This window comes from Spea bombifrons, chromosome 5, assembly GCF_027358695.1.
Source record: "Spea bombifrons isolate aSpeBom1 chromosome 5, aSpeBom1.2.pri, whole genome shotgun sequence".
In the NCBI taxonomy this organism is placed as follows: Eukaryota; Metazoa; Chordata; class Amphibia; order Anura; family Pelobatidae; genus Spea; species Spea bombifrons.
Window position 1 is genome coordinate 63,809,671 of NC_071091.1, and position 19,456 is coordinate 63,829,126.

At 39.9% G+C, this 19,456-nt stretch overlaps 1 protein-coding gene across 1 annotated transcript in view; it reads right to left on the reverse strand.

Moving 5' to 3' along the window:
- ELOVL2 (ELOVL fatty acid elongase 2) overlaps positions 1–18,698 on the reverse strand; it is a 30,679-nt gene extending 11,981 nt beyond the window's left edge. The window contains exon 1 of the mRNA XM_053466765.1: positions 18,566–18,698. Coding sequence (XP_053322740.1) covers positions 18,566–18,568 — 3 coding nt within the window. The 5' untranslated portion in view covers positions 18,569–18,698. The remainder of the gene's footprint in view (positions 1–18,565) is intronic.
- Between the last annotated feature and the right edge of the window lie 758 nt (positions 18,699–19,456).

A 19,456-nucleotide genomic window follows, 5' to 3' on the forward strand; every position in this document is an offset into this window, starting at 1 on the left:
TTAACGTAATCCTGAGCAAACCCTTTCTTGCTTTATCCCAGTGCATGAGGCTTAACTAACCCAGCAGCACATTTAAGAGTATATCGATCTAGAGCAGAAATAATACACAATCATTCTTTTTGTTGTATATGGGATATTTGTGGATATGGATTGCATTTTTTTCACTTTGTTTTTTTTTTCTAACATAATAGTCTTTAAAAGTATGAGATTAATGGTTGTGTTTACGAAAGCATTTAATAACAAAACCAAGCTGACATCAAAAGAATCTATTTGTATCTGAACACCAACAATGATTATAGGGCAGACATATTTTTCTGGGTTGTTTTTAGCTTCTAATACTTTGAAGAGTGGATCCACCACAAAATATGACCCAAGCACTTAATAAAAATGAGCTAAATGAGATGAAAAGCAAAAATTTGAGATACTCCAAAACGTGATAATCACCACAGGCCAAACTAGTTAACGTTGCCCTGTCTAGTGTTTATGTCTTTTGTTACAGGCCACATGGAGACACCCTTGTTTTAAGAGGGATACAAACCACACTATACTGATAAGGCATACATCTGGCCAGTGGCCTAGGCTGACAGGTCTAGTTGAAAACTTTACAAAGGCATAAGCTTTGTGCTTGATATCCTTGGTTTGCCACAATTCTCAATTGGCTGGCTAAGGTGGTCAAAGACCTCCCTTGAAGCTGGCCCATTTATATTGCCAAGATCCTCCATGATATTTTTTTACTTCCTGATAAATTATAAAGAGCCATCCCCTGTGAGCTTCCGTTCATCCTCTGTAATGCATAGTTTAATTAGCGAGATTAGTAAAATTTCAGTTGCCTGGGGAAGTGACAAAAAATATGAATGACAACAAAGCCAGCCTCCAGGTCTTCAGATTAAGAAAGTTTATTGAAAGAAAATGAAATAAAATGCTAAGATACTTTGCTGTATACAGCACTGTATTTAACATGCAAAGTTTTTGTTATAAAGATACTTTCCCCTTTAAAGTTAGCCTTTGTGCCACTTCAAAGGAAATCTATCATGAGAAGTTTCTTCTTTCATAATTCAGTCACACGTTGTGGGAGTCAAAATACATGAAGTTGATTTGTAGCATTTAAGATGCACATATAATGTGTAAGAAATAGGGTTGAATAATTCACTAAGGCTGCGCATTGTGTTAAGCTATCAATGTGATGGTAGCCAGTTAGATTTCACTGGGAGAGCTGTTAATAATGCAGCTTTGGTTGTTGATTATTTAATAGTTCCTGGGGCAAGAAATTAAATACGCTCAGAGGGACGTTCAAGACGGTATGGAGCCTGGATTGGAGTTTCAATCCCTTAGTATAACCTTCCTTGTTGGGCTAGAGGAGCCGGAATCATCTACTCCGTTCTCTGAAACCTTCTAAACAGAAAAAGGCTTAAGGCAATATATCCAACACTGAAGAATATACATATATTTATAGTGTTGTAATTTAATAAACTAATATCAAAGTAGATACATGTAACAATGAATAGAATCAATATATTCAAGCTATATTCTCATTACATTATATCTGATGATACCCAATATTTTAGGTTGCCCTTTTCCTACTGTGACCACTCAGTTTAATCAATTCCTTGAAATAAGTAAAGGATAGAGTATCATTATTAAACCCATGGGAACTGATTTTTGAACCAGCTGGTTCTAACATTCCTGGCAAGCCAATGGACAATGCTGGCAAATTTCCCCTGCAAGGTCTAAGTTTGCCTAATGTAATGCATAGTTTAATCAATGAGACGACTTTCAGTAAATCGTACAGTTTTATGCATTTTTATGCATTATGCACAGCCAACGAGGCCTTTTTTTGCAGGAAGTAGATTTTAAGGTATTTGCTCTATTATAAGATAACCCTCAAAACTTTAGTCTGAATATAAGAAGATGGGGGTTATCTCACTCACTCTCACACACAGTCTCTCATACTCTTCCCAATGTCTCCCTACCTTCTCCGCCGACCTGGTCCTTGTCTCTTTTCCTGCAGCTCTGTTTCTTCTCTTTCCTCTTTTTGTTCTTCTATCTTTTTTCTTTTTCATCTGCTTCTCTGTGAAACATGCGTCCCGGAGCACTTCTGCAAAAGAGCGAAGCCTCCTGGCACATCCTCTTCCCCAATTTGAGGAATGGGGAAGAGGCTGTACCAATTTTTCCACCCTTTTCCGAAAGGCCAGAATAATGAAGACGGATTTGCTGAGAAAGAGAAGTGCTTCTGCACTTCTCTTTCTCCACAGATTTGTCTGAATTATTCTGACCTCTTGGAGTACTTTCACAAAAAAAGCCGGAGCCACGGGGGCAGCCTCTCCCCTCGTTCCTACAATGGGGGGGAGAGGGTGTGCCCAGAGGCTCTGGCCTTTTGCGGAAGTTCTCCAGAAGGCATGGTTCACAGGGAAGCAGACGAAGAAAGAAGAGAGAAGAAAGAAGATCATGAGGAGGCAAGAGAAGAAGCAGGGCTGCTGGAAAGGAGACGGAAACAGGAGCAGTCGATGGAGACATTGAAAGAGCGTGTGTGAGAGTGTGGTGAGAGTGACTGCTTCGTCCCAATTTAAATTTGTGTGCATTTCATTTATCTTTAAGCACATCTATTACTCATTTCACTTGTTTTCATTTTCACTCATCAATATGACTGGGTACTTTATATGTAAATTAAAAAATGGTTACATATATTCCAACTGTCTAAACACGGGGCTAAAATATATTTAAGAACAAGGTCTCCTGAGCCTTGTAAAGCAATAATGCCTCCCCTAGACTAGGATTATTTTACACGCGATAAGCCTCCCTGTTACAGCTTGAGGGGATCACTGCGGATTTTCTAACACATGCTCTCAAGCTCCGGCACAGTACGGTGCAGAACTGCCAGATGAAAGAACGAAGGACCAACAGCAGAGTTCTCGTATTACAAACAGTGCTATCCCCAGACACTGATATATGAAACCTATCATGACTTTGCTTGAAATGCTGACTTAACAAATGGTGCTTTTCCACTGCCTCACAGTATGCTGACTGTACTAAAGGTGTAACCTACAGCACAAACTATATTATTCCTTTCTACGTCAGCTCGCAAGGTTTATAATCTTTATTCCATCAGCCCTTTATGGCTCTGAAGGATTAACCCTTTAGCTCTATGATAACAAAGGGCTTGTAAAATGAATTCTACTGCAACCCACGACGTTGTCTGCTAGTACTACAATAGTATAAGAATGGGATGTTGTCATGAGGATATACAGTCCACCATCAATAGTCCTGTCAGTCACTAGTTTCCAAAAGACGGACCTTGTTATTTATAATGGAATACTATATTTGCTAATTTTAAAGAATATCCTTTAAAATTGAATTATCTTCTATCCAACACTTTATCAGTTCATTCACATAACAGAAAAACAAAAAGCTCCAGACAGCCAAATTTATAGTTTCTAGGTTATTCTGGGATGCAGAAAGGGCAATTATAACTAGGCCTCTAATTTTTTAGTAAATTTGGTGCGTTATCAGCTGAGAATAAAAAACACATCTTTACAGACAAGCAAAATAAATGGTTAAAAAATTTTATTTTCGATTTTTAGTTTTTTTTGTCAAAATACTTAAAAAATATTAAAAAATTCCTTTAAGTGAACTATAAATTCCGTTTATGTAAATTAAAGTTTAAAAACCCTTGCAAATTCAGATTTTATCCTCTATTTTTGAAAAGGAAAAAACAAATATTTTTTTTTTTATTTAAGTTATTAAACTAAACAAATAAGAGATACCATGCAAATTACTATTTTAGAATCGCATATTGTAAGCCTCAAGATAAAGTTTGAGTTGCCTTAGCAACCACAGAGTAAGCTTTGCAACTCTTTTCAGTGTACGCTAACCATTCTTTTTATTGTACATAGCAACACAATACCTAAAAATCGGGAGGGCCTATGGAAATTCAGCCCATGCCACAACATAGTGGTTGTTACTATGACAATCGAAACTGCATAGGGTTAAACAAAAAAAGAAGCTTTCAGTGTTCTTGTCTTGAAGCAAAACAGACTAGCCGCTCAAAAAAACTTGTTTCACAGAAAAATAATTTAATATGACAAGACAGGAATTAATTAACCTACACATTTTAATTGGAATACTACTAATTAACAAACTCAGGAGCTTTCAGGTTAAGTTTGTGAGCTTCTGGGTTTTTAGGGTGAATGATCAAATTCTCAGATCACCCAATTTGGAAATGATATCTGAGCATCCTGATTGGTCATTTTGTAACTGGTATGTAGCAGAGCTGAAATCCATGCTTGAATGCAGAAGATGTTGAACTCCTGACATAGAATGATTTAAATAATCTATTTTGATTTTTATAAGAATCGTTATAAGGACAGTTTAATTGCAACCATTAGCAGGTCATTAGAATATAATTTTTGTGATGGTCTATTAAAGGCAGGGGAGTGCTGGCACATTCTGGCCGGGGAGGGGGCAGGTAAAGCCAAGTGGCCCCTTTAGGTCTTTGTCCATCACCTTCATAACTAAAATACACTCCAGCACACATATTTCCATGCAAATTCTCACACTAACACACACTTACACACTCATACTAACACACTTATACAAACACACATACACACTCCTGCTAACTCAGGTCTAAGACCCAGCTTATTTGAAAAATTGATTTAAAGCACCCATTAAAAAGGGGTCTGGAAATAATGGAGTAATAACAATTCAGCATAGCAGAGGATTTTAAGCACCCAAAATTAAAACTGCCCCCCTCTTCCTTTTTAGCATCAGACCACCTGAAGGAATTTCACGGACAAAGTCTAGGTCAAAACAATATGGCAAAACAACAAAAGGTTTTCAGTAATTAGCTGCATTTATATTAACAATGAAAACCGATTATAGCATTAGCAAGACTGTATGATCACAAAATGTGTACTATGTAACGTTTTATAATTGATTAAAAAACACTAATTAATTATAACACTAATGAATTATGGAATCCGGAATTCTTTCCTATAAATGATTTTTCCGCCAAGCTTTTAGGTTTAGGGTTAGCTTTCAGTTAATACCGAGTGTTCTGAAATGTTGAACTTCAGACTTCAAAGATAAAGTAGATTTAGTACTTTATCTCAATGTTCCTAGTGTATTAACTTTCTATTGGTGGAAACCAAAAGGTTCTAGCAATGGTCCTTATGAAAACTGTTCCTTGTGAATGCATGAACTAGACATGATTTACATAAGGCAGGTGCATGTACAAACGCTGTAACAAGCATGATTTAAATATATAAAAGCACACATACAGCACTCTGCCATGTCCTCACTGTTTTAAATTTTTCTTTTATCGAGTTTTATCTAATTTGCAAGGTTGACATGTTGAATCAAAAGAGCTACCTAACTCCTCATCACCAGAAAAAACAGGCCTTTTTAGGGGACCCGGCTCCACCTTGGCTTTCCAGTGTCTCCATGCTTCATGCTATCCAAGCCTTAAGGCCAGAGGACCAAGCTTTCCCTCTCTCACCGGTACTCACTAGATCTTAGCCAAAGGCAGAGAAGCTGCTGCTACACCCATTGGTTTAAGTGGGAGTTTGACCCCCATTAGCTAGAATGGGAGTTTTACTGGGCATGTGCAAGAAGCGTTCTGCCAGACGCTCCTCTGCTTTTCGGTAAAGAGAGCTGGGGCAGGGGTTAAAGGAGACAGACATTATAAATTATACCTGCACCAATCAGCATGCAGTAAAATGCTTTGGGGTCCATGCAAAATGTACTGCAATATTCAATTAACATGAAAATAGGGCTGAAGTACTCCTATAGTAGCCTCATGTATCATCACTCAAGTAAAGCATAAATGACAATGCTTACTGGGAATGAGCTACATTCACTTTATAAATAAATATCTAAATAGTATACCAATTTGGATACAATTGATATTAGAATGAGTTGTACTGAAGAGCTCAGTGACTTTAAATGTGGTACTGTCATAGGATGCCATCTTTGCCACAAGTCAGTCCATAAAATATCTGCCCTGCTAGTTTTGCCCTGCACCAATGTAAGTGCTATTAATGGGAAATGGAAGCATCTAGGAGTTATAACAGCTCAGCTATGAAGCAGTAGACCACTCGAAGGGTGGAGCTGCTGAGTGCTACAGAAGATAGCACATAAAAATCACCTGTCACTCAGTACATAGTTTCAAACTGCTCTGAAGGCAACTTTAGCACAAGAAATGTTTACCAGGAGCTTCGTAAAATGAGTTTCCATGGCAGCTACACATAAGCCAAAGATCACTATACACAATGCCAAGCATCAGATGGAGTGGTGTAAAGTGGTGTGTAAACCTGATGGAGAAATCTGGGTCACTGAATATAAGGTGTAAGATAACCATGCAATCGTGATTGATTTGTGTGGCAACGCTATTGTCCCATTGATTTTGTGCTTAGATATTGTTTTTAGAAATCTTTAAATTATTATAAAAGATTTGCTCTGTGAAGTAATGTTAAAACAAACAGAGATTGCATAATGGCCCTAAGCACAATAGCTTATCTATTTGTTGAGTTAGCCAACATTTTTGCATTTGTATCAAGATCAAAAAATATTAAACTGTTCAGATGTACCCGTGCTTTCTATTTTTCGGTCAGTTTCTGTGCCGCAGTGATAGCTGGCATGGTGAAGGATTCTTCATCTGAAAATCAGCACCATAACAACCAAAACCTGCATAACCAATTACTTGTTCCTAACTATCCCATCGTCTTCTTTCTCCTTTTCTTAGGGCTCCCACCAAAAAGGATGATTAACTTAATGGGGAAGAACAATAATGCAAATTTGTGAGTTCACACGTCCCTGATGTACATACCTGAGAACTTCTGAGCTCCGGCTACCATAGATTTACAAAGGGGGCACCACAGAAATTTAAGGGGAACTATTGTATGCATTAAAGCGAATTTGCTGACCAGAGTGTCCCTTTAATGTATATAGGAATTATAGAAAATTGACACGTATGCATACCTGGGATCTCTCTGGAGATTCCGGGTGAAGCCCCACTTCTATGGGGCACTTCGGGAAACTCTGGGTCAGTGCGGGAGCACTGTTGTGTAACAATATTGTGTGTCCCGTGATGTCACAAAGTTCCCAGGTATGCATATACTGTATGTTGCTCCTTATCACAATATAAATAAAAGATAATAAATACAGACTTTTCAGAGATGTCTTTTGCAGATTGTTATATATTCACCTTACAGCAGATCTGTCACTTACCCAAAGTTGACATGTTTCAGCTCAAAGTAACACAAAAGAGGTGATGTTTTTAAATCAGTAATATATATATATATACCGTATTGGCTCGGATATAGGCCGCCCCCGTATATAGGCCGCACCCTAAAAGTTTGGTGCTTTTTTAAAGAAAAAGTTTTTTTCTTTAAAAAAGCACCAAAAAACATGCTGCCACTCTGTCCTCTACCCCCCCCCGGGATATGCTGCCACTCTGTACTCTGTCCTCTCCCCCCCCCCGAGATATGCTGCCACTCTGTCCCCCCCCAAGATATGCTGCCACTCTGTCCTCCCCCCCGAGATATGCTGCCACTCTGTCCTCCCCCCCAACATATGCTGCCACTCTGTCCCCCCCCCGAGATATGCTGCCACTGTCCTCCCCCCCCCTCCGACTTACCAGAGCAGATTCCCGGGTGTCTTACGGGGCCGGAGGGGGACATCTATGCACATCGTGTATACAACTCCCGGTGCCGGCACTCAGCGGAAGTGCCGGCACCGGAAGTTGTATACACGTATTGCATAGATGTCTTCCGCCGGCCCTGCAAGACACCCGGGAGTCTGCTCTGGTAAGTCGGGGGGGAGGGGGGGGAGGACAGTGGCAGCATATCTCGGGGGGGGACAGAGTGGCAGCATATCTTGGGGGGGGACAGAGTGGCAGCATATCTCGGGGGGGGGGATGTAAAATGCATAGTGCGGACGTTCACCGGCAGCGGCGATGCGCTTAGACAACCTCCTGTGCCGGCACTCCCCCCGTGGGAAGTGCTGGCAGGGGAGGCTGTCTGAGCGTATCAGACAGTAGGATACAGGTCCCCTGCACCGCTGCGGGGGATCTGTATCCTAACCCCGCTGCCTGCCCGGCGCCCGGCGCCGCGGGGGTGCGGCCCCGAATATAGGCCGCACCCCCACTTTAAAGACTTAAAGTGGGGGAAAAAAGTGCGGCCTATATTCGGGCCAATACGGTATATATATATATATATATATATATATATATATATATATATATATATATATATATAGTGTGTGATTTTCTGCAGAAGATATTCACTGGTGATGAACGTGGGTTCACGAGCCCGAATGCAAGTGGCAGAGTACGCAGTGGAATCATCCATCATGACGATGATAATGTGAAAGCAGAGGTGCATCAGTGGATACGCGTTCAACCAAAAAATCTTTTTGCTGATGGCATTAAAAAGTTGGTACGGCGTTGGGAAAAAGGAAGGTGACTGTAGAAAAGTGATGTAATTTGTTTTTGATGTCATTTGTTTGGAAATAATTTGTTCTCGTTTTTTTTATTAAATAGTTCTCTTTCGAGGGTGCCTACATGCTTGTGAAGGAGGAAAGAAAAATATCTGGACAGAAACCATCAACTTAAATAAAACATTAATTGAGCTCTTTATCAAATAGTCCTGGGCAGATCTGTCTAGTCTTCCCTCTAAAGGTTTTTGCATTTCTATGGAAGCAGCCCATCCGTGTCCACTTTTGTCTCACATGACATTTAAGTACTCCAGGCAAAAATATGAACAATGTAAAATGTTATTTAATTAATTACTTCTAGGAAGGGTCTGGACTGTCAATAAAGCTAAAAGTGGCGTATCAAATGCAGCATTTATTTCTAAACGTTTCCTGCTATATATCCCACAGTCAACGGTAAATGGTATTATTGGAAAGTGGAAACGTATAGGAACAGCAGCAACTCCGCACTAAAGTGGACGATCACGTAAAGTCACAGAGCGGGCTCACCGAGTGCTGAGGCGCATAAAAGTCGCCAACCCTGCGCTGACTCCATAGCTGAAGAGTTCCAAACTCCCACTGGCATTAATATCAGCACAAAAACTGTGCGTCAGGAGCTTCGTGGAATAGGTTTCTATGGCCGAGCAGTTGCATGCAAGCCTCACAACACCAAGAACAATGCTAAGAGTTGCATCGAGTGGTGAAAAGCACACTGCCACTGGAGCAGTGGAACAGTGTTCTGTGAAGTGACAAATCACACTTCTCTGTTTGGCAGTCTGATCGGCAAGTCTGAATTTGGTGGATGCCAGGAGAACATTACTTCAAAATAAATAAAGGCTCCAGGCACTCAAGGGTTCCAGCCCAGGCAGATTTATTAAAGGAAGACAGCAACAACGTTTCGACCTCACAATGAGGTCTTTATCAAGGAGAACATTACTTGGCTGACTGCATTGTGCCAACTATAAAGTTTGGCTGAAGAGGAATAATGGTCTGGGGGTGTTTTTCTGGGATTGGGCTAGGCCCCTTACTTCCAGTGAAGGGAAATTTTAATGCTTCAGCATACCAAGACACTTTGGACAATGCTATGCTTCCAACTTGGTGGGAACAGTATGGGGAAGGCCCTTTTCTTTTCCAGCATGACTGAGCCCTGCACAAAGCAAGGTCCATAAAGACACGGGTCGATGAGTTTGGTGTGGAAGGACTTGACTGCCCCGCACAGAGCCCTGACCTCAACCCCATCAAACACCTTTCGGATGAACTGGAACGGAGATTGCTTGCAATAAAATGATAAAGACATTTTTTTATGTTTGAAAAGTTTGTCCAAATCACAACCTTTTTTTGAAATTACAAAGCACTATTAGTTAATTGTTAATATTATATGATATTATGGAGCGATCCCCGTAATGTCCATATGTCATTACTGAGGGGCTGTATTATTGCATGCAGTGTAACACTTATTTGCTTAGAATTGTAGCTGACTGAACTCTCATTCCAGTCTTTGTTATCAATATCGTTACAGCCTGACCTGTGTACCTCACCTGACATTTCACTGTGATTAGGTCCATTGTCCTTTTGCTCATGAGGCCACAATGAATACAAAATTCCTTCTTATCACCTCATTTATATGAACTTCAGCCTTTTAGCTCTAAATGACTCCTGAACTATTTTAAATACAGAGTACATCAGTAGAAAAGAAAGATTTATTTATATTATTTAGACTAATGATTAGAATTGGAGGGTGCCTTTTATTTTTCCATTTACACTCTTCTACCTCTGGCATGTGGTATGGTGAGATGGACGTAGAACCAGGGATGGTCTTAGGAGTTGCAGGATCAGATTGATGTGACTATTCTTTTAATAAACAAAATAAATAACGTGACAAATGAGTACAATGTGTTTTGATATTAAATTAAAATTAATCAATCTATATTGATGCATGCATGCAAACTCATAGCAGATTCCTACTGACAGGGAATACATTAAAGAGAAACTCCCGCCAAATTTTATTATTACTAGTGTCAGATTAAAAATACATTTTCAAGGTTATTTTGCAGTTTTCTTTTTCAAAACAGTTCTAGTGTTCCATAATATAATGTGGTTAGGAAGCTGCCTATTAGCCATTAGTACGTGTTCTAGCTTTGTTATTTGTTAGCCCATCTGGCCAGCAGATATTTTACCAGCTTGAGGAGGAGGCTTCCTCACGGAGCTGATGCTGAAGTGAAGCGGACAAAGAAAGAAGACATTGAGAGAGTGAGAGCATGGGAGAGAAGGTAAGTAAGAGTGAATTTTGTCCCAGGAAGCTTCAGAGTACAAACTAGGCCCCCCCAGAGCTCCAAGGCCCCTACGAACATTTCTAATAGATAATAATCCGCTGAGAGGAACGATTATCTAAATCCTAAGAATGAAGTCAAAATGGCTGCTGCAAAAGGCGTGTACATAAAATGGCCTTAAATGCATACATTGCCTATTTTAGCCTGTAAAAACCATTGCATGGGTTTATTTAGTGTCTAGAACTGTAAAACGTGTGATCTGCATTAAAATAAAATGATCCTATCCAAAATAGTAACCAAGTGTCACGTATAAGACAAAAACTTTATTGCAATCAAAACTACAACTGCAGTGCTGAGGAGACTTTGGAAGTAAATCCATTATAAACGGTGTGGAAATTTTCTGCTTTGCAGATAATATACTGTTGAAAATGATAAATCTATTCTCCACATTTAAGAGTACAGACCGTTAATCATTTGGGTGACGACTACAGTTTATTTATGTGGATGAAGTTAAAGGGTCTGTAACTGGAAATCTCAAAACTGATTATGATCACATGGAAGGTGTACTCGAGCCCTAAATTGACTTTACTGCATGTGCTCACCATTACATTAAAATTACTCTTTTTTTTTTAATTTTTATTTTAAAAGAGACACTTTAGAGGGTGTGCGTGTTAGTATGTGCATGTGTTTTAGTTATGCAGGAAAGTGTGCCAAGGAAATACTGCACACAAAAATACTGCACACAAGTGCCACTCATCCTAGGCTCTACCCTGGCAAATATAGATGGTTTTTTTCGGTGCATCAGGTTGAGACTTTTTAAAAGGATCGCTAAAATAATAAATTAAATTCAAATTAGCCCTACAAAGTGAATAGGGACTTCTACATTCACTACCATGGCTACAGCTTTACCATTTCAAGTCATGGCAAAAGTGGAGTTGTGTGTCACACTGGGTTGAAAGGGCAAGATCCAAGCAAGACTTGATGTACTATGATGTAAAATGTTGATAAATGATGTAAAATGTTAATGCTGTTCCACACAGTATATAAATAATAAAAAAAAAAAAGTTTACCCAAATCAAATGTCTAATGTGAGGGCTTATCCAAGTAATGCAGATATTGGAAGGACAGGCTATTTGGTGACATATATGGAACATACAGGGAGAAGAGGTTCTGGTGTGATTGGAGAGAGGGAATACAATATTAATAGGATGTGTTTTAGACGGTCAGGCTATTCATTGGAATATGGAGCAGATCAGACTGTAAGAGAAAAATACCTGCTAAAATTCTTTATTGGCTTCTTTAATCTTTCTTTAAATTTCCCTTTGTTTGCTGTAAGCTATCTTGTGCTGTTCCAACCAAACAAGCATTAATGGCACAGTCTAGTCCCCGATGTTTTTTTAAATGCACATTGAATATAATCCAGTGCATTTTACTGCATGCAAATTAGAAAATGCATTCTTTAGCTGCTGGATTTACATGAGATTTTGGTTAACTCCTTCCCCAGCTATCTCTACTAAAACCAGGAAACATATTTAATTGTATTTCATGCACATCCCCTTTAGATCTCCCAATGAATTCAACTGGAGTACCAGCAATGTCCAGCCATTGGTCGCAGTTACATCATCCGACGGCCGCTGACCTTAAAGTGCCAGGGCTGCCTCGTTATCCCCAGTCCGGCCCTGCTGCTATTAGTCATACATGGTTCTTCCATATCTTCCAAGTGTGAGAAATGATGATTTTTGAATGTGTGAATAATGCTGCTGCTGAAATTGATATTACAGATACAAAAGGTGTACACGCTGGCTGGTGGCAAAGAATCATCATGTAAAAAGAGGCCTTGTGAGGAACAAAATACGGAAATGGCGAAGGAGTTTGAGCAGGCTCGGTTCCAACTCACACTCCTCCAAGTTTCACAAACCAGACTGAGCCAGACACTGGGCTCCGGCCAGTGTCTCCACCATCTATAAGGAGAGGGGAGTCAGGTGACCAACCACAATGTGTATGGCTTCTAAGCTTGAGCTGTGTATTAAGTGGAGCCTCAAGTGAACTTTCCAGCTCAAACAATCCAATGTTCCAAAGCCAACTTGGGTGTTTATCACCAGCTTCCCACAGTTTTCCTTACAATCCTAATAAGCAAAACAGCTGATTACTTTGTAATTGTAATATCACAAAAGCTCATTCATCACAAAACTAGACTGTGCCAGGGAACCGTACAACTAAGTTGAATTAAAAATATGACATGCTTAATCCACTTAATCATAAAATACCTCAAATAATAAACTGACCTATTGATTCATAATGACTTTCTTTCAACTTTTATTTCAGCCAATGGCAATTTACAAATGTGTACCACTGTTATATGAACTCTACAACCTCTCTTGTCTCTACTGTCCCATGTTGGTTCACGTATCTTTCCATTTCCCCTATTTACCCCCACTTCCAGTGTCAAGGTGGGCCAGATGATCTGCTGCTTACCAACTTTACTACCTGGTGTAGTAAATAACTGAGTGGGTTTAGGGGACTGCCTGTTATGCCACTGTCCTTTGGGTTGCCCTCTGTTCTCTTGCACAAACATGAGCTGAAGCAGGCTGGCGTGAATATCTTGTGTTGCACTCAAGTGCATCTTTTGTGAGCTAAGGAACCGTATGCTTGCATCAACTGCTTTCTTGATTTATCTGTTATAAATGTTGATGAGTGTAGCGTTATTTAAATGAATTGCTCGTCTTAAAAATAAAGTAAGATTATAGTCTCTCTGCAGCCATTTGATTTTCTTCTATACTGGTCCACACATGGCTGGCTTTGCATTCATGGGAAAGCAAGTATAAGAGACTGCAGCTTCTACATGACCTTTCTGTATTTAAACATAGAAGAATGGAAGAAAAAAAAAGAGTACTGCAATATAAAATAATACTAAAATTGCATTTTAAGGAGCTTTTGAAAGTATCAGCCTCCCTTTATCAATTCTAGGGAGCAATACTAACCACACAACATCTAAGTAAGACATGGGCAGCAGTATAGGGGTTAAGGAGAATGATAGAGGCTGCTAAGCTACATAATGCAGACGAAGAGAGAAGCTGTGGCAGCTTTTAGGCAGCATTGATCATCAGTAACCATTCTTGTTCTAGAATTTCACGTGGAGAGGTCTTTACCACCTTCTGCACAAGTCCGGGTGCAAGATATAATAACCATGTTGCATTTATTTGTGTCATCTAATTTATGTCACTTAAGTATAAAATAATCCTTCTTGTGTTTCCTGTACTTAGTTTTCCCAAAAAGCACAGCACAGTCCAATCCGCTGTGTTACAATCCAACCCAACACATCTCCAGTCTGGCGCTAATTGTTCATTACAATTATATTAATAACAAGCTAATAACCTATATTGAAATATAATATGTTGCACTATTAAAGGGACACTTCATCCATTATGTGCACAAGAGGGCCCAATAACCCCCCCCACACACACACACGCACGGAAAGTTTTCCCATTTTTAATTTGTGAAAGCACTTTTCTGCTCGGCAATCGGTCATGTTAAAACAGAACTATGGAGGAAGCATTAGCTCTGGAGCTGCTGCGTATGGGGTCAGTATCTAAATTTAAGCTCTCTGAAGGACTGCAATGTGAAGCCCATTAGGAGGCATTTCTCTGTTATATATTGTATTATATGCACTTGGGTAAACTTGTACATCGGTAGCACAAAATATAAAAAGGAGAATACGGTGTAAGGGATATTAAGGCTGTCTTTATACACACAGGCATAGTTGCCAACAGTCCTGAATCTGCTGGGATCTGTCCCATTGAATTCATGTCTGTCCCGGCATGAAAATACTGCCTATGCACAGTGCATTACACTGTGAACAGGCAGCATTGCTTTTAAACTGTTTATGTCTAAAAGCCTAAACGCTGGTAAACGAGCTTTAGAAACCCGATCTTGGAGCTCAATGCTCCAGGGTCATGCAGTGCCACATAACCCTCCCTACTTTAGGCTCTGCTCTCATTTTTTGCCCGGCACATCAAGAGCAAAAGTTGGCAAGTATGCATACAGGGGTCCTGAGCAATCTTCCCCCAGCCCCACCAATAATTCCACCTTCGCAGCCTCCTTGCAACACCAGGGGATGCAGAGTACTCCAGCAAAGATGTGTTAGTGGATAAAATACCAGCACTGTATTGCATGTAACATAAAAATAGGGCTGAAGTGCTCCTTTAAGGGCCTGTATATCAATAGCAATTAAGAATAAAAGTTCCTCCTTTGTGGACTGTTGTGTCTCACCTATGGACTCAACTACTGCAGAACTACCGTTATCTGTTTATAGACGTTTATAGCGATATCCTCCAAAAGGTTGTGATGTCTACAACAACTAGACCAACCACTGTGAAGAAAGTAAAACAGATGACAGGTTTCCCAATTACATAACTTACCTGCTTTCACTAATTACACGCTTGAGTAAACACAATGAAGAATGTGGGGCATTCATGTGCATTCATTAGAAATACTGGGTCATAATCAGGCACCAGCTTTCCAGTAAAGTCCCCACAGAGCTACTTTTATGGGTTTTACTCATTAAATGGAGTTGTGGTGTCTTCTCCTTGACTCCATTCTACATTAAAAGGGCCAAACCCTAGGCTAAGAACAGTTTGCCCTGTATTAAGCTTATTTAAATTACTGAGATTCCTTAGAAGTGCCTTCACTGATTAAGCTTTATTTTTTTTCGGTTTTCTTAATTATTTTGTTATGGGTCTAAAAAAAGTTTGGCGTCACTTGAAGTCACCTGTAGTAAGTAATTGACCCTATTGTTGTATTTATATATCTCACCTACTAGGCAAGGAAAAAAAATCTACACACAGTCACACTTCAAACAAGATGCACTAAATCATCCGGGGTTAACAACAACTTGTCCTGTTATGGTACCTGGATGCCTTGGTGCGGCCACCATTTACTGTGCTTATCTAAAAGGAACCTGCAATCATGTATGCAGAGCAGGAGAGCCAACTGAAAACCTATACAAAGTCACACTTAACGTTACACACTAAATATAATTCTTCCCCATAGGGTCAATTTGGATTATATATCACTAAGTTACCATCTGCGTAAAGGTCCTTTGGTGGAAAAACTTGATATTCCTCTTCTATTGTGGCAAAGAAGTTGTGTTGGGAAGCACCATCTCTTAGTTACCTTGTTAGGGCAGAGGTTAGAGTTGCCGTTGTCTGTCACTCTGCTTGAGTAACAGTTCTCTCTACCTATGTTACCTGTAAATCCATGTTGTCACAATGTGACAATATACACGCAGGGAAATGCTACGTATGTTAAAAGGACACTCCAGCCCTTATATGCATGGAAACCCTGAATTTGATGGCAAATAAGAAGCACTTAGCCCATCTAGTCTGCCCTTTGTTTCCGATGTGAAGGATCAAACCTTAATCATTCCTTGGTCTTGCTTAAGAATAGCTTTATGACTACCCAATACTTGTTTAAATTACCTCACTGTATTAGCCTCTACCACTTCTGCTTGGAGGCTGTTCCACTTATCTACCACCCTCTCAGTAAAATAAAAAATGCACTTTAACGCATACAATAGTTGAAAGGTTTCTAAATGTTCCTTGTGTCCCTTTTGCAAATGCATGAGGGGATGCTGCAGAATCCCCCCATATGTATTTGCCCCCCCCACACTCCTATGTTTGTGAAGGAGATGTGTGCGCAGAACTAACACTCTCTCCTTGTACATAATATACTTACTACCAGTCTGCTCCGGCGCTGGCTTCCCAGATGCTGTGCGCAAGCGGTCTATTCAAACCACAGTGTGCATCCGGGGAAAGCGCTCCCATTGACTTCGATAGGAATGCTTTCCTGCCACTGATTGGCTGCTTTAAGTACTCACAGAGTACTTTCATATGCATTCTCTATGCGTTAAAAATAAAAGGGGTAATTTGACTGGAACACCCAGACTTATGTATGTAGAAAAAAACCACAGAAGGATCAAAGTACCCTATAATTAGTGTATATTTTTGTACCCTTAAAAGTAACTTTTAAAGTTATTTTAGCCATGTGTTATAATTGAACTTCATAGAAGTGTGTGATGACACAAGCAAGTGAAATATATATATATATATATATATATATATATATATATATATATAGTTGAAAGGGACTGAGACACTATAAGAAATGCTGCATCAGGCACTGATTAATCCTAGGCCTTTCTGTGCCAACAAGAGGAACAGTTTGTCACTTCTAAGCACTTAACGTCTTAAACATGTTCCTTTATATACTGTTTCGGAGGAAATACCATAAAGACGAGCTTTGGTGCCTCTTTAAAAAGCACCCTATAAAATCTCTCAGTATAATAGCTCATCACATTGGTAAATTAAGATGCTTTCACCTGTTGCTAAGGGTTTTGTAGATAATGCTGTGAAAGCATGAAGATCATTCAGTGCCTAAATGGTAAATGTCATATTTTGAAAAACAATAGTGTTATCTGGACTTGATATAATATTGGTATCATAGACTCAAACAAAACATGATGACTCAAACAAGGAACAGACAAAACAATTTATGTTTACAATTAACACAAATATTTATTCTGTAAATATAACTAAGCTATTTAGTTTGCAAGAAGCGCTGCCTGCAGACGGGTCTGCTCTCTGTAAGAACTGCTGACATTGATCTTTCAGAAGCTTGAAGACTACATTCCAGGATTGATGAGCAGTCTTTGGACAAATATCTGAAAATGGGAATTGTAGTCTACCCAGTTAGTAGTTTTAGGGGTTACTTTCCCCCTGTATCTGCCTATGCCCCCTCCCAATGATCCTAGACCCCAGTCATTGGAGGCTGTGTAATTTGCATTGCAGAGAACAGACCTTGCACTGTTTTTGAGGTCAATCCTTGGGATTGTATACCCCCCCCCCTCTTTAGAGAATAAAGGAATTCCCCGCCCCTATCCTCAGCCCACCAGAAGCTCCTCCCCTTACCCAAGCCCCCTCCATTCAGTCACTTTGCTGTCTGCTCTTATCTAGGATTAGGAATTCTTGTTTTGTGGATCAACAACTCCAATGAGCGGTTTTGGAGGTTTCAGTTGGTTAAAAAAAAGCATCCAACTAGAAGACAATTAACCCTTTCAGATATCAGGGAATATAATAACCACTCCCAATAAAGATTTGACATTTATCATATGTAATGCAATTCAAGATTCACAGGCAAATAGACTACAGCAGTTACATTAAAGGCAATCATTTACAGAGTGCATGGCATATCCATGTGAAGCTTGCCATGATGGGGCCACTTCATGCAGCCCTTCAGCGATATGGCACAATATGGTAAATCTTAAAGGGATCAGACTGATTACTGCTGGGATTGGAGACACAAAGTTCCCATCTCCTACAAACCAATCAGTCTGCTCGCAGACAGTGTCTCACAATGTAACCAGTGCAGCAACCAGAGAGAATGCATTCACACACACTATGTGGAGTGCAGGTTAACTGTGTAAGTGCTCATTGGCTGGTTGCTAAGTGTACACCTTTTAAGCATCTAGAGGGTTAATTAGAGTCATCGTTATGTTTGCATTTTTTTGCATCTGCATGCAAATAACGTTAAGTGTATTTGCTATATATATATTTATCTATATACATATATATATAAATATATATATATATATATATATATATATATATATATATATGTGTGTGTGTGTGTGTACAATAATCTAAATGGTTGTACAGTAAGATCATAGGTGCCAGAATAAGTGCTACATGACAGAACAAAAGGTGTGGATTGCACAGTAAAATAATGAATGGAACAAGCCGCTGTGGTCTCTTTTTGCCTCTCCATGCACTTACCATGTCAGCGTGAGTATTCCTGCTGGCAGCAGCCCTGGCACTGTCTGTGGGTACAGGGAGAGTGAGCGCTGTCCAGGGTATCTCGATCGGGCGCTGCTGCTCAGCGCTCTGGGTTACAGGAATGTATCCGCTAAGAGAACGGCCTACGTCACAATGGTAGGCAAAGCCGCTTCTCGCTTTAGTGACAGGGAGAAGGGGGCGTAGCCACCGTGGTTGTAGTAGTTTAGCGTAGATCAATGAAGCGCGTGACCGGTTTGACGCTAGATGGCGCTCTAACAGTGCAACTTTGCAATTTGTTTTTGAGCACCTGTCATTTTTAGGCAGCGCCTTCTGACTCAAAATAAATGCAATTGATACGAACAAGGGGGTGATGATTTTCTGTGTGAGAGACAGATCTATTTCAGGGATCAGTGATGCCAACATGACCCCTAGATACTTTCGACAAAGAAGCCTGATCAGTAAGCTATTTATCTGGCTTTGCCTAACCAGGGATTGGCGTGGACATGGTTCATGTTGGACATTTTGACAGTTGCTGGACTCACAAAGGGCCACTAATTTAACAATAAATAATTCATATGGATTAAAATGTGTTAGAGTTAATCATTCTATACCCTTTAGACCCACGACAGCAATAGTAATGGATAGACTGTCAAAATACATATCGGCTGGCCTTACAGATGCCAGCCCATACACAGATACACACACGCACATACACGCTTGCCATTACACACAAACATCCTGACTTACACTTGCTTTTCACATACTTACTTGCCGTAACTTACAAACACTTTCAAAACGCAACCACACTCGCTCTTCCCTTTTTCCCCATCACACCCCTTTCTTATAGCTCACCTCTATCTCATTCTTTCTCAACAACCAAGCATCTGAAAC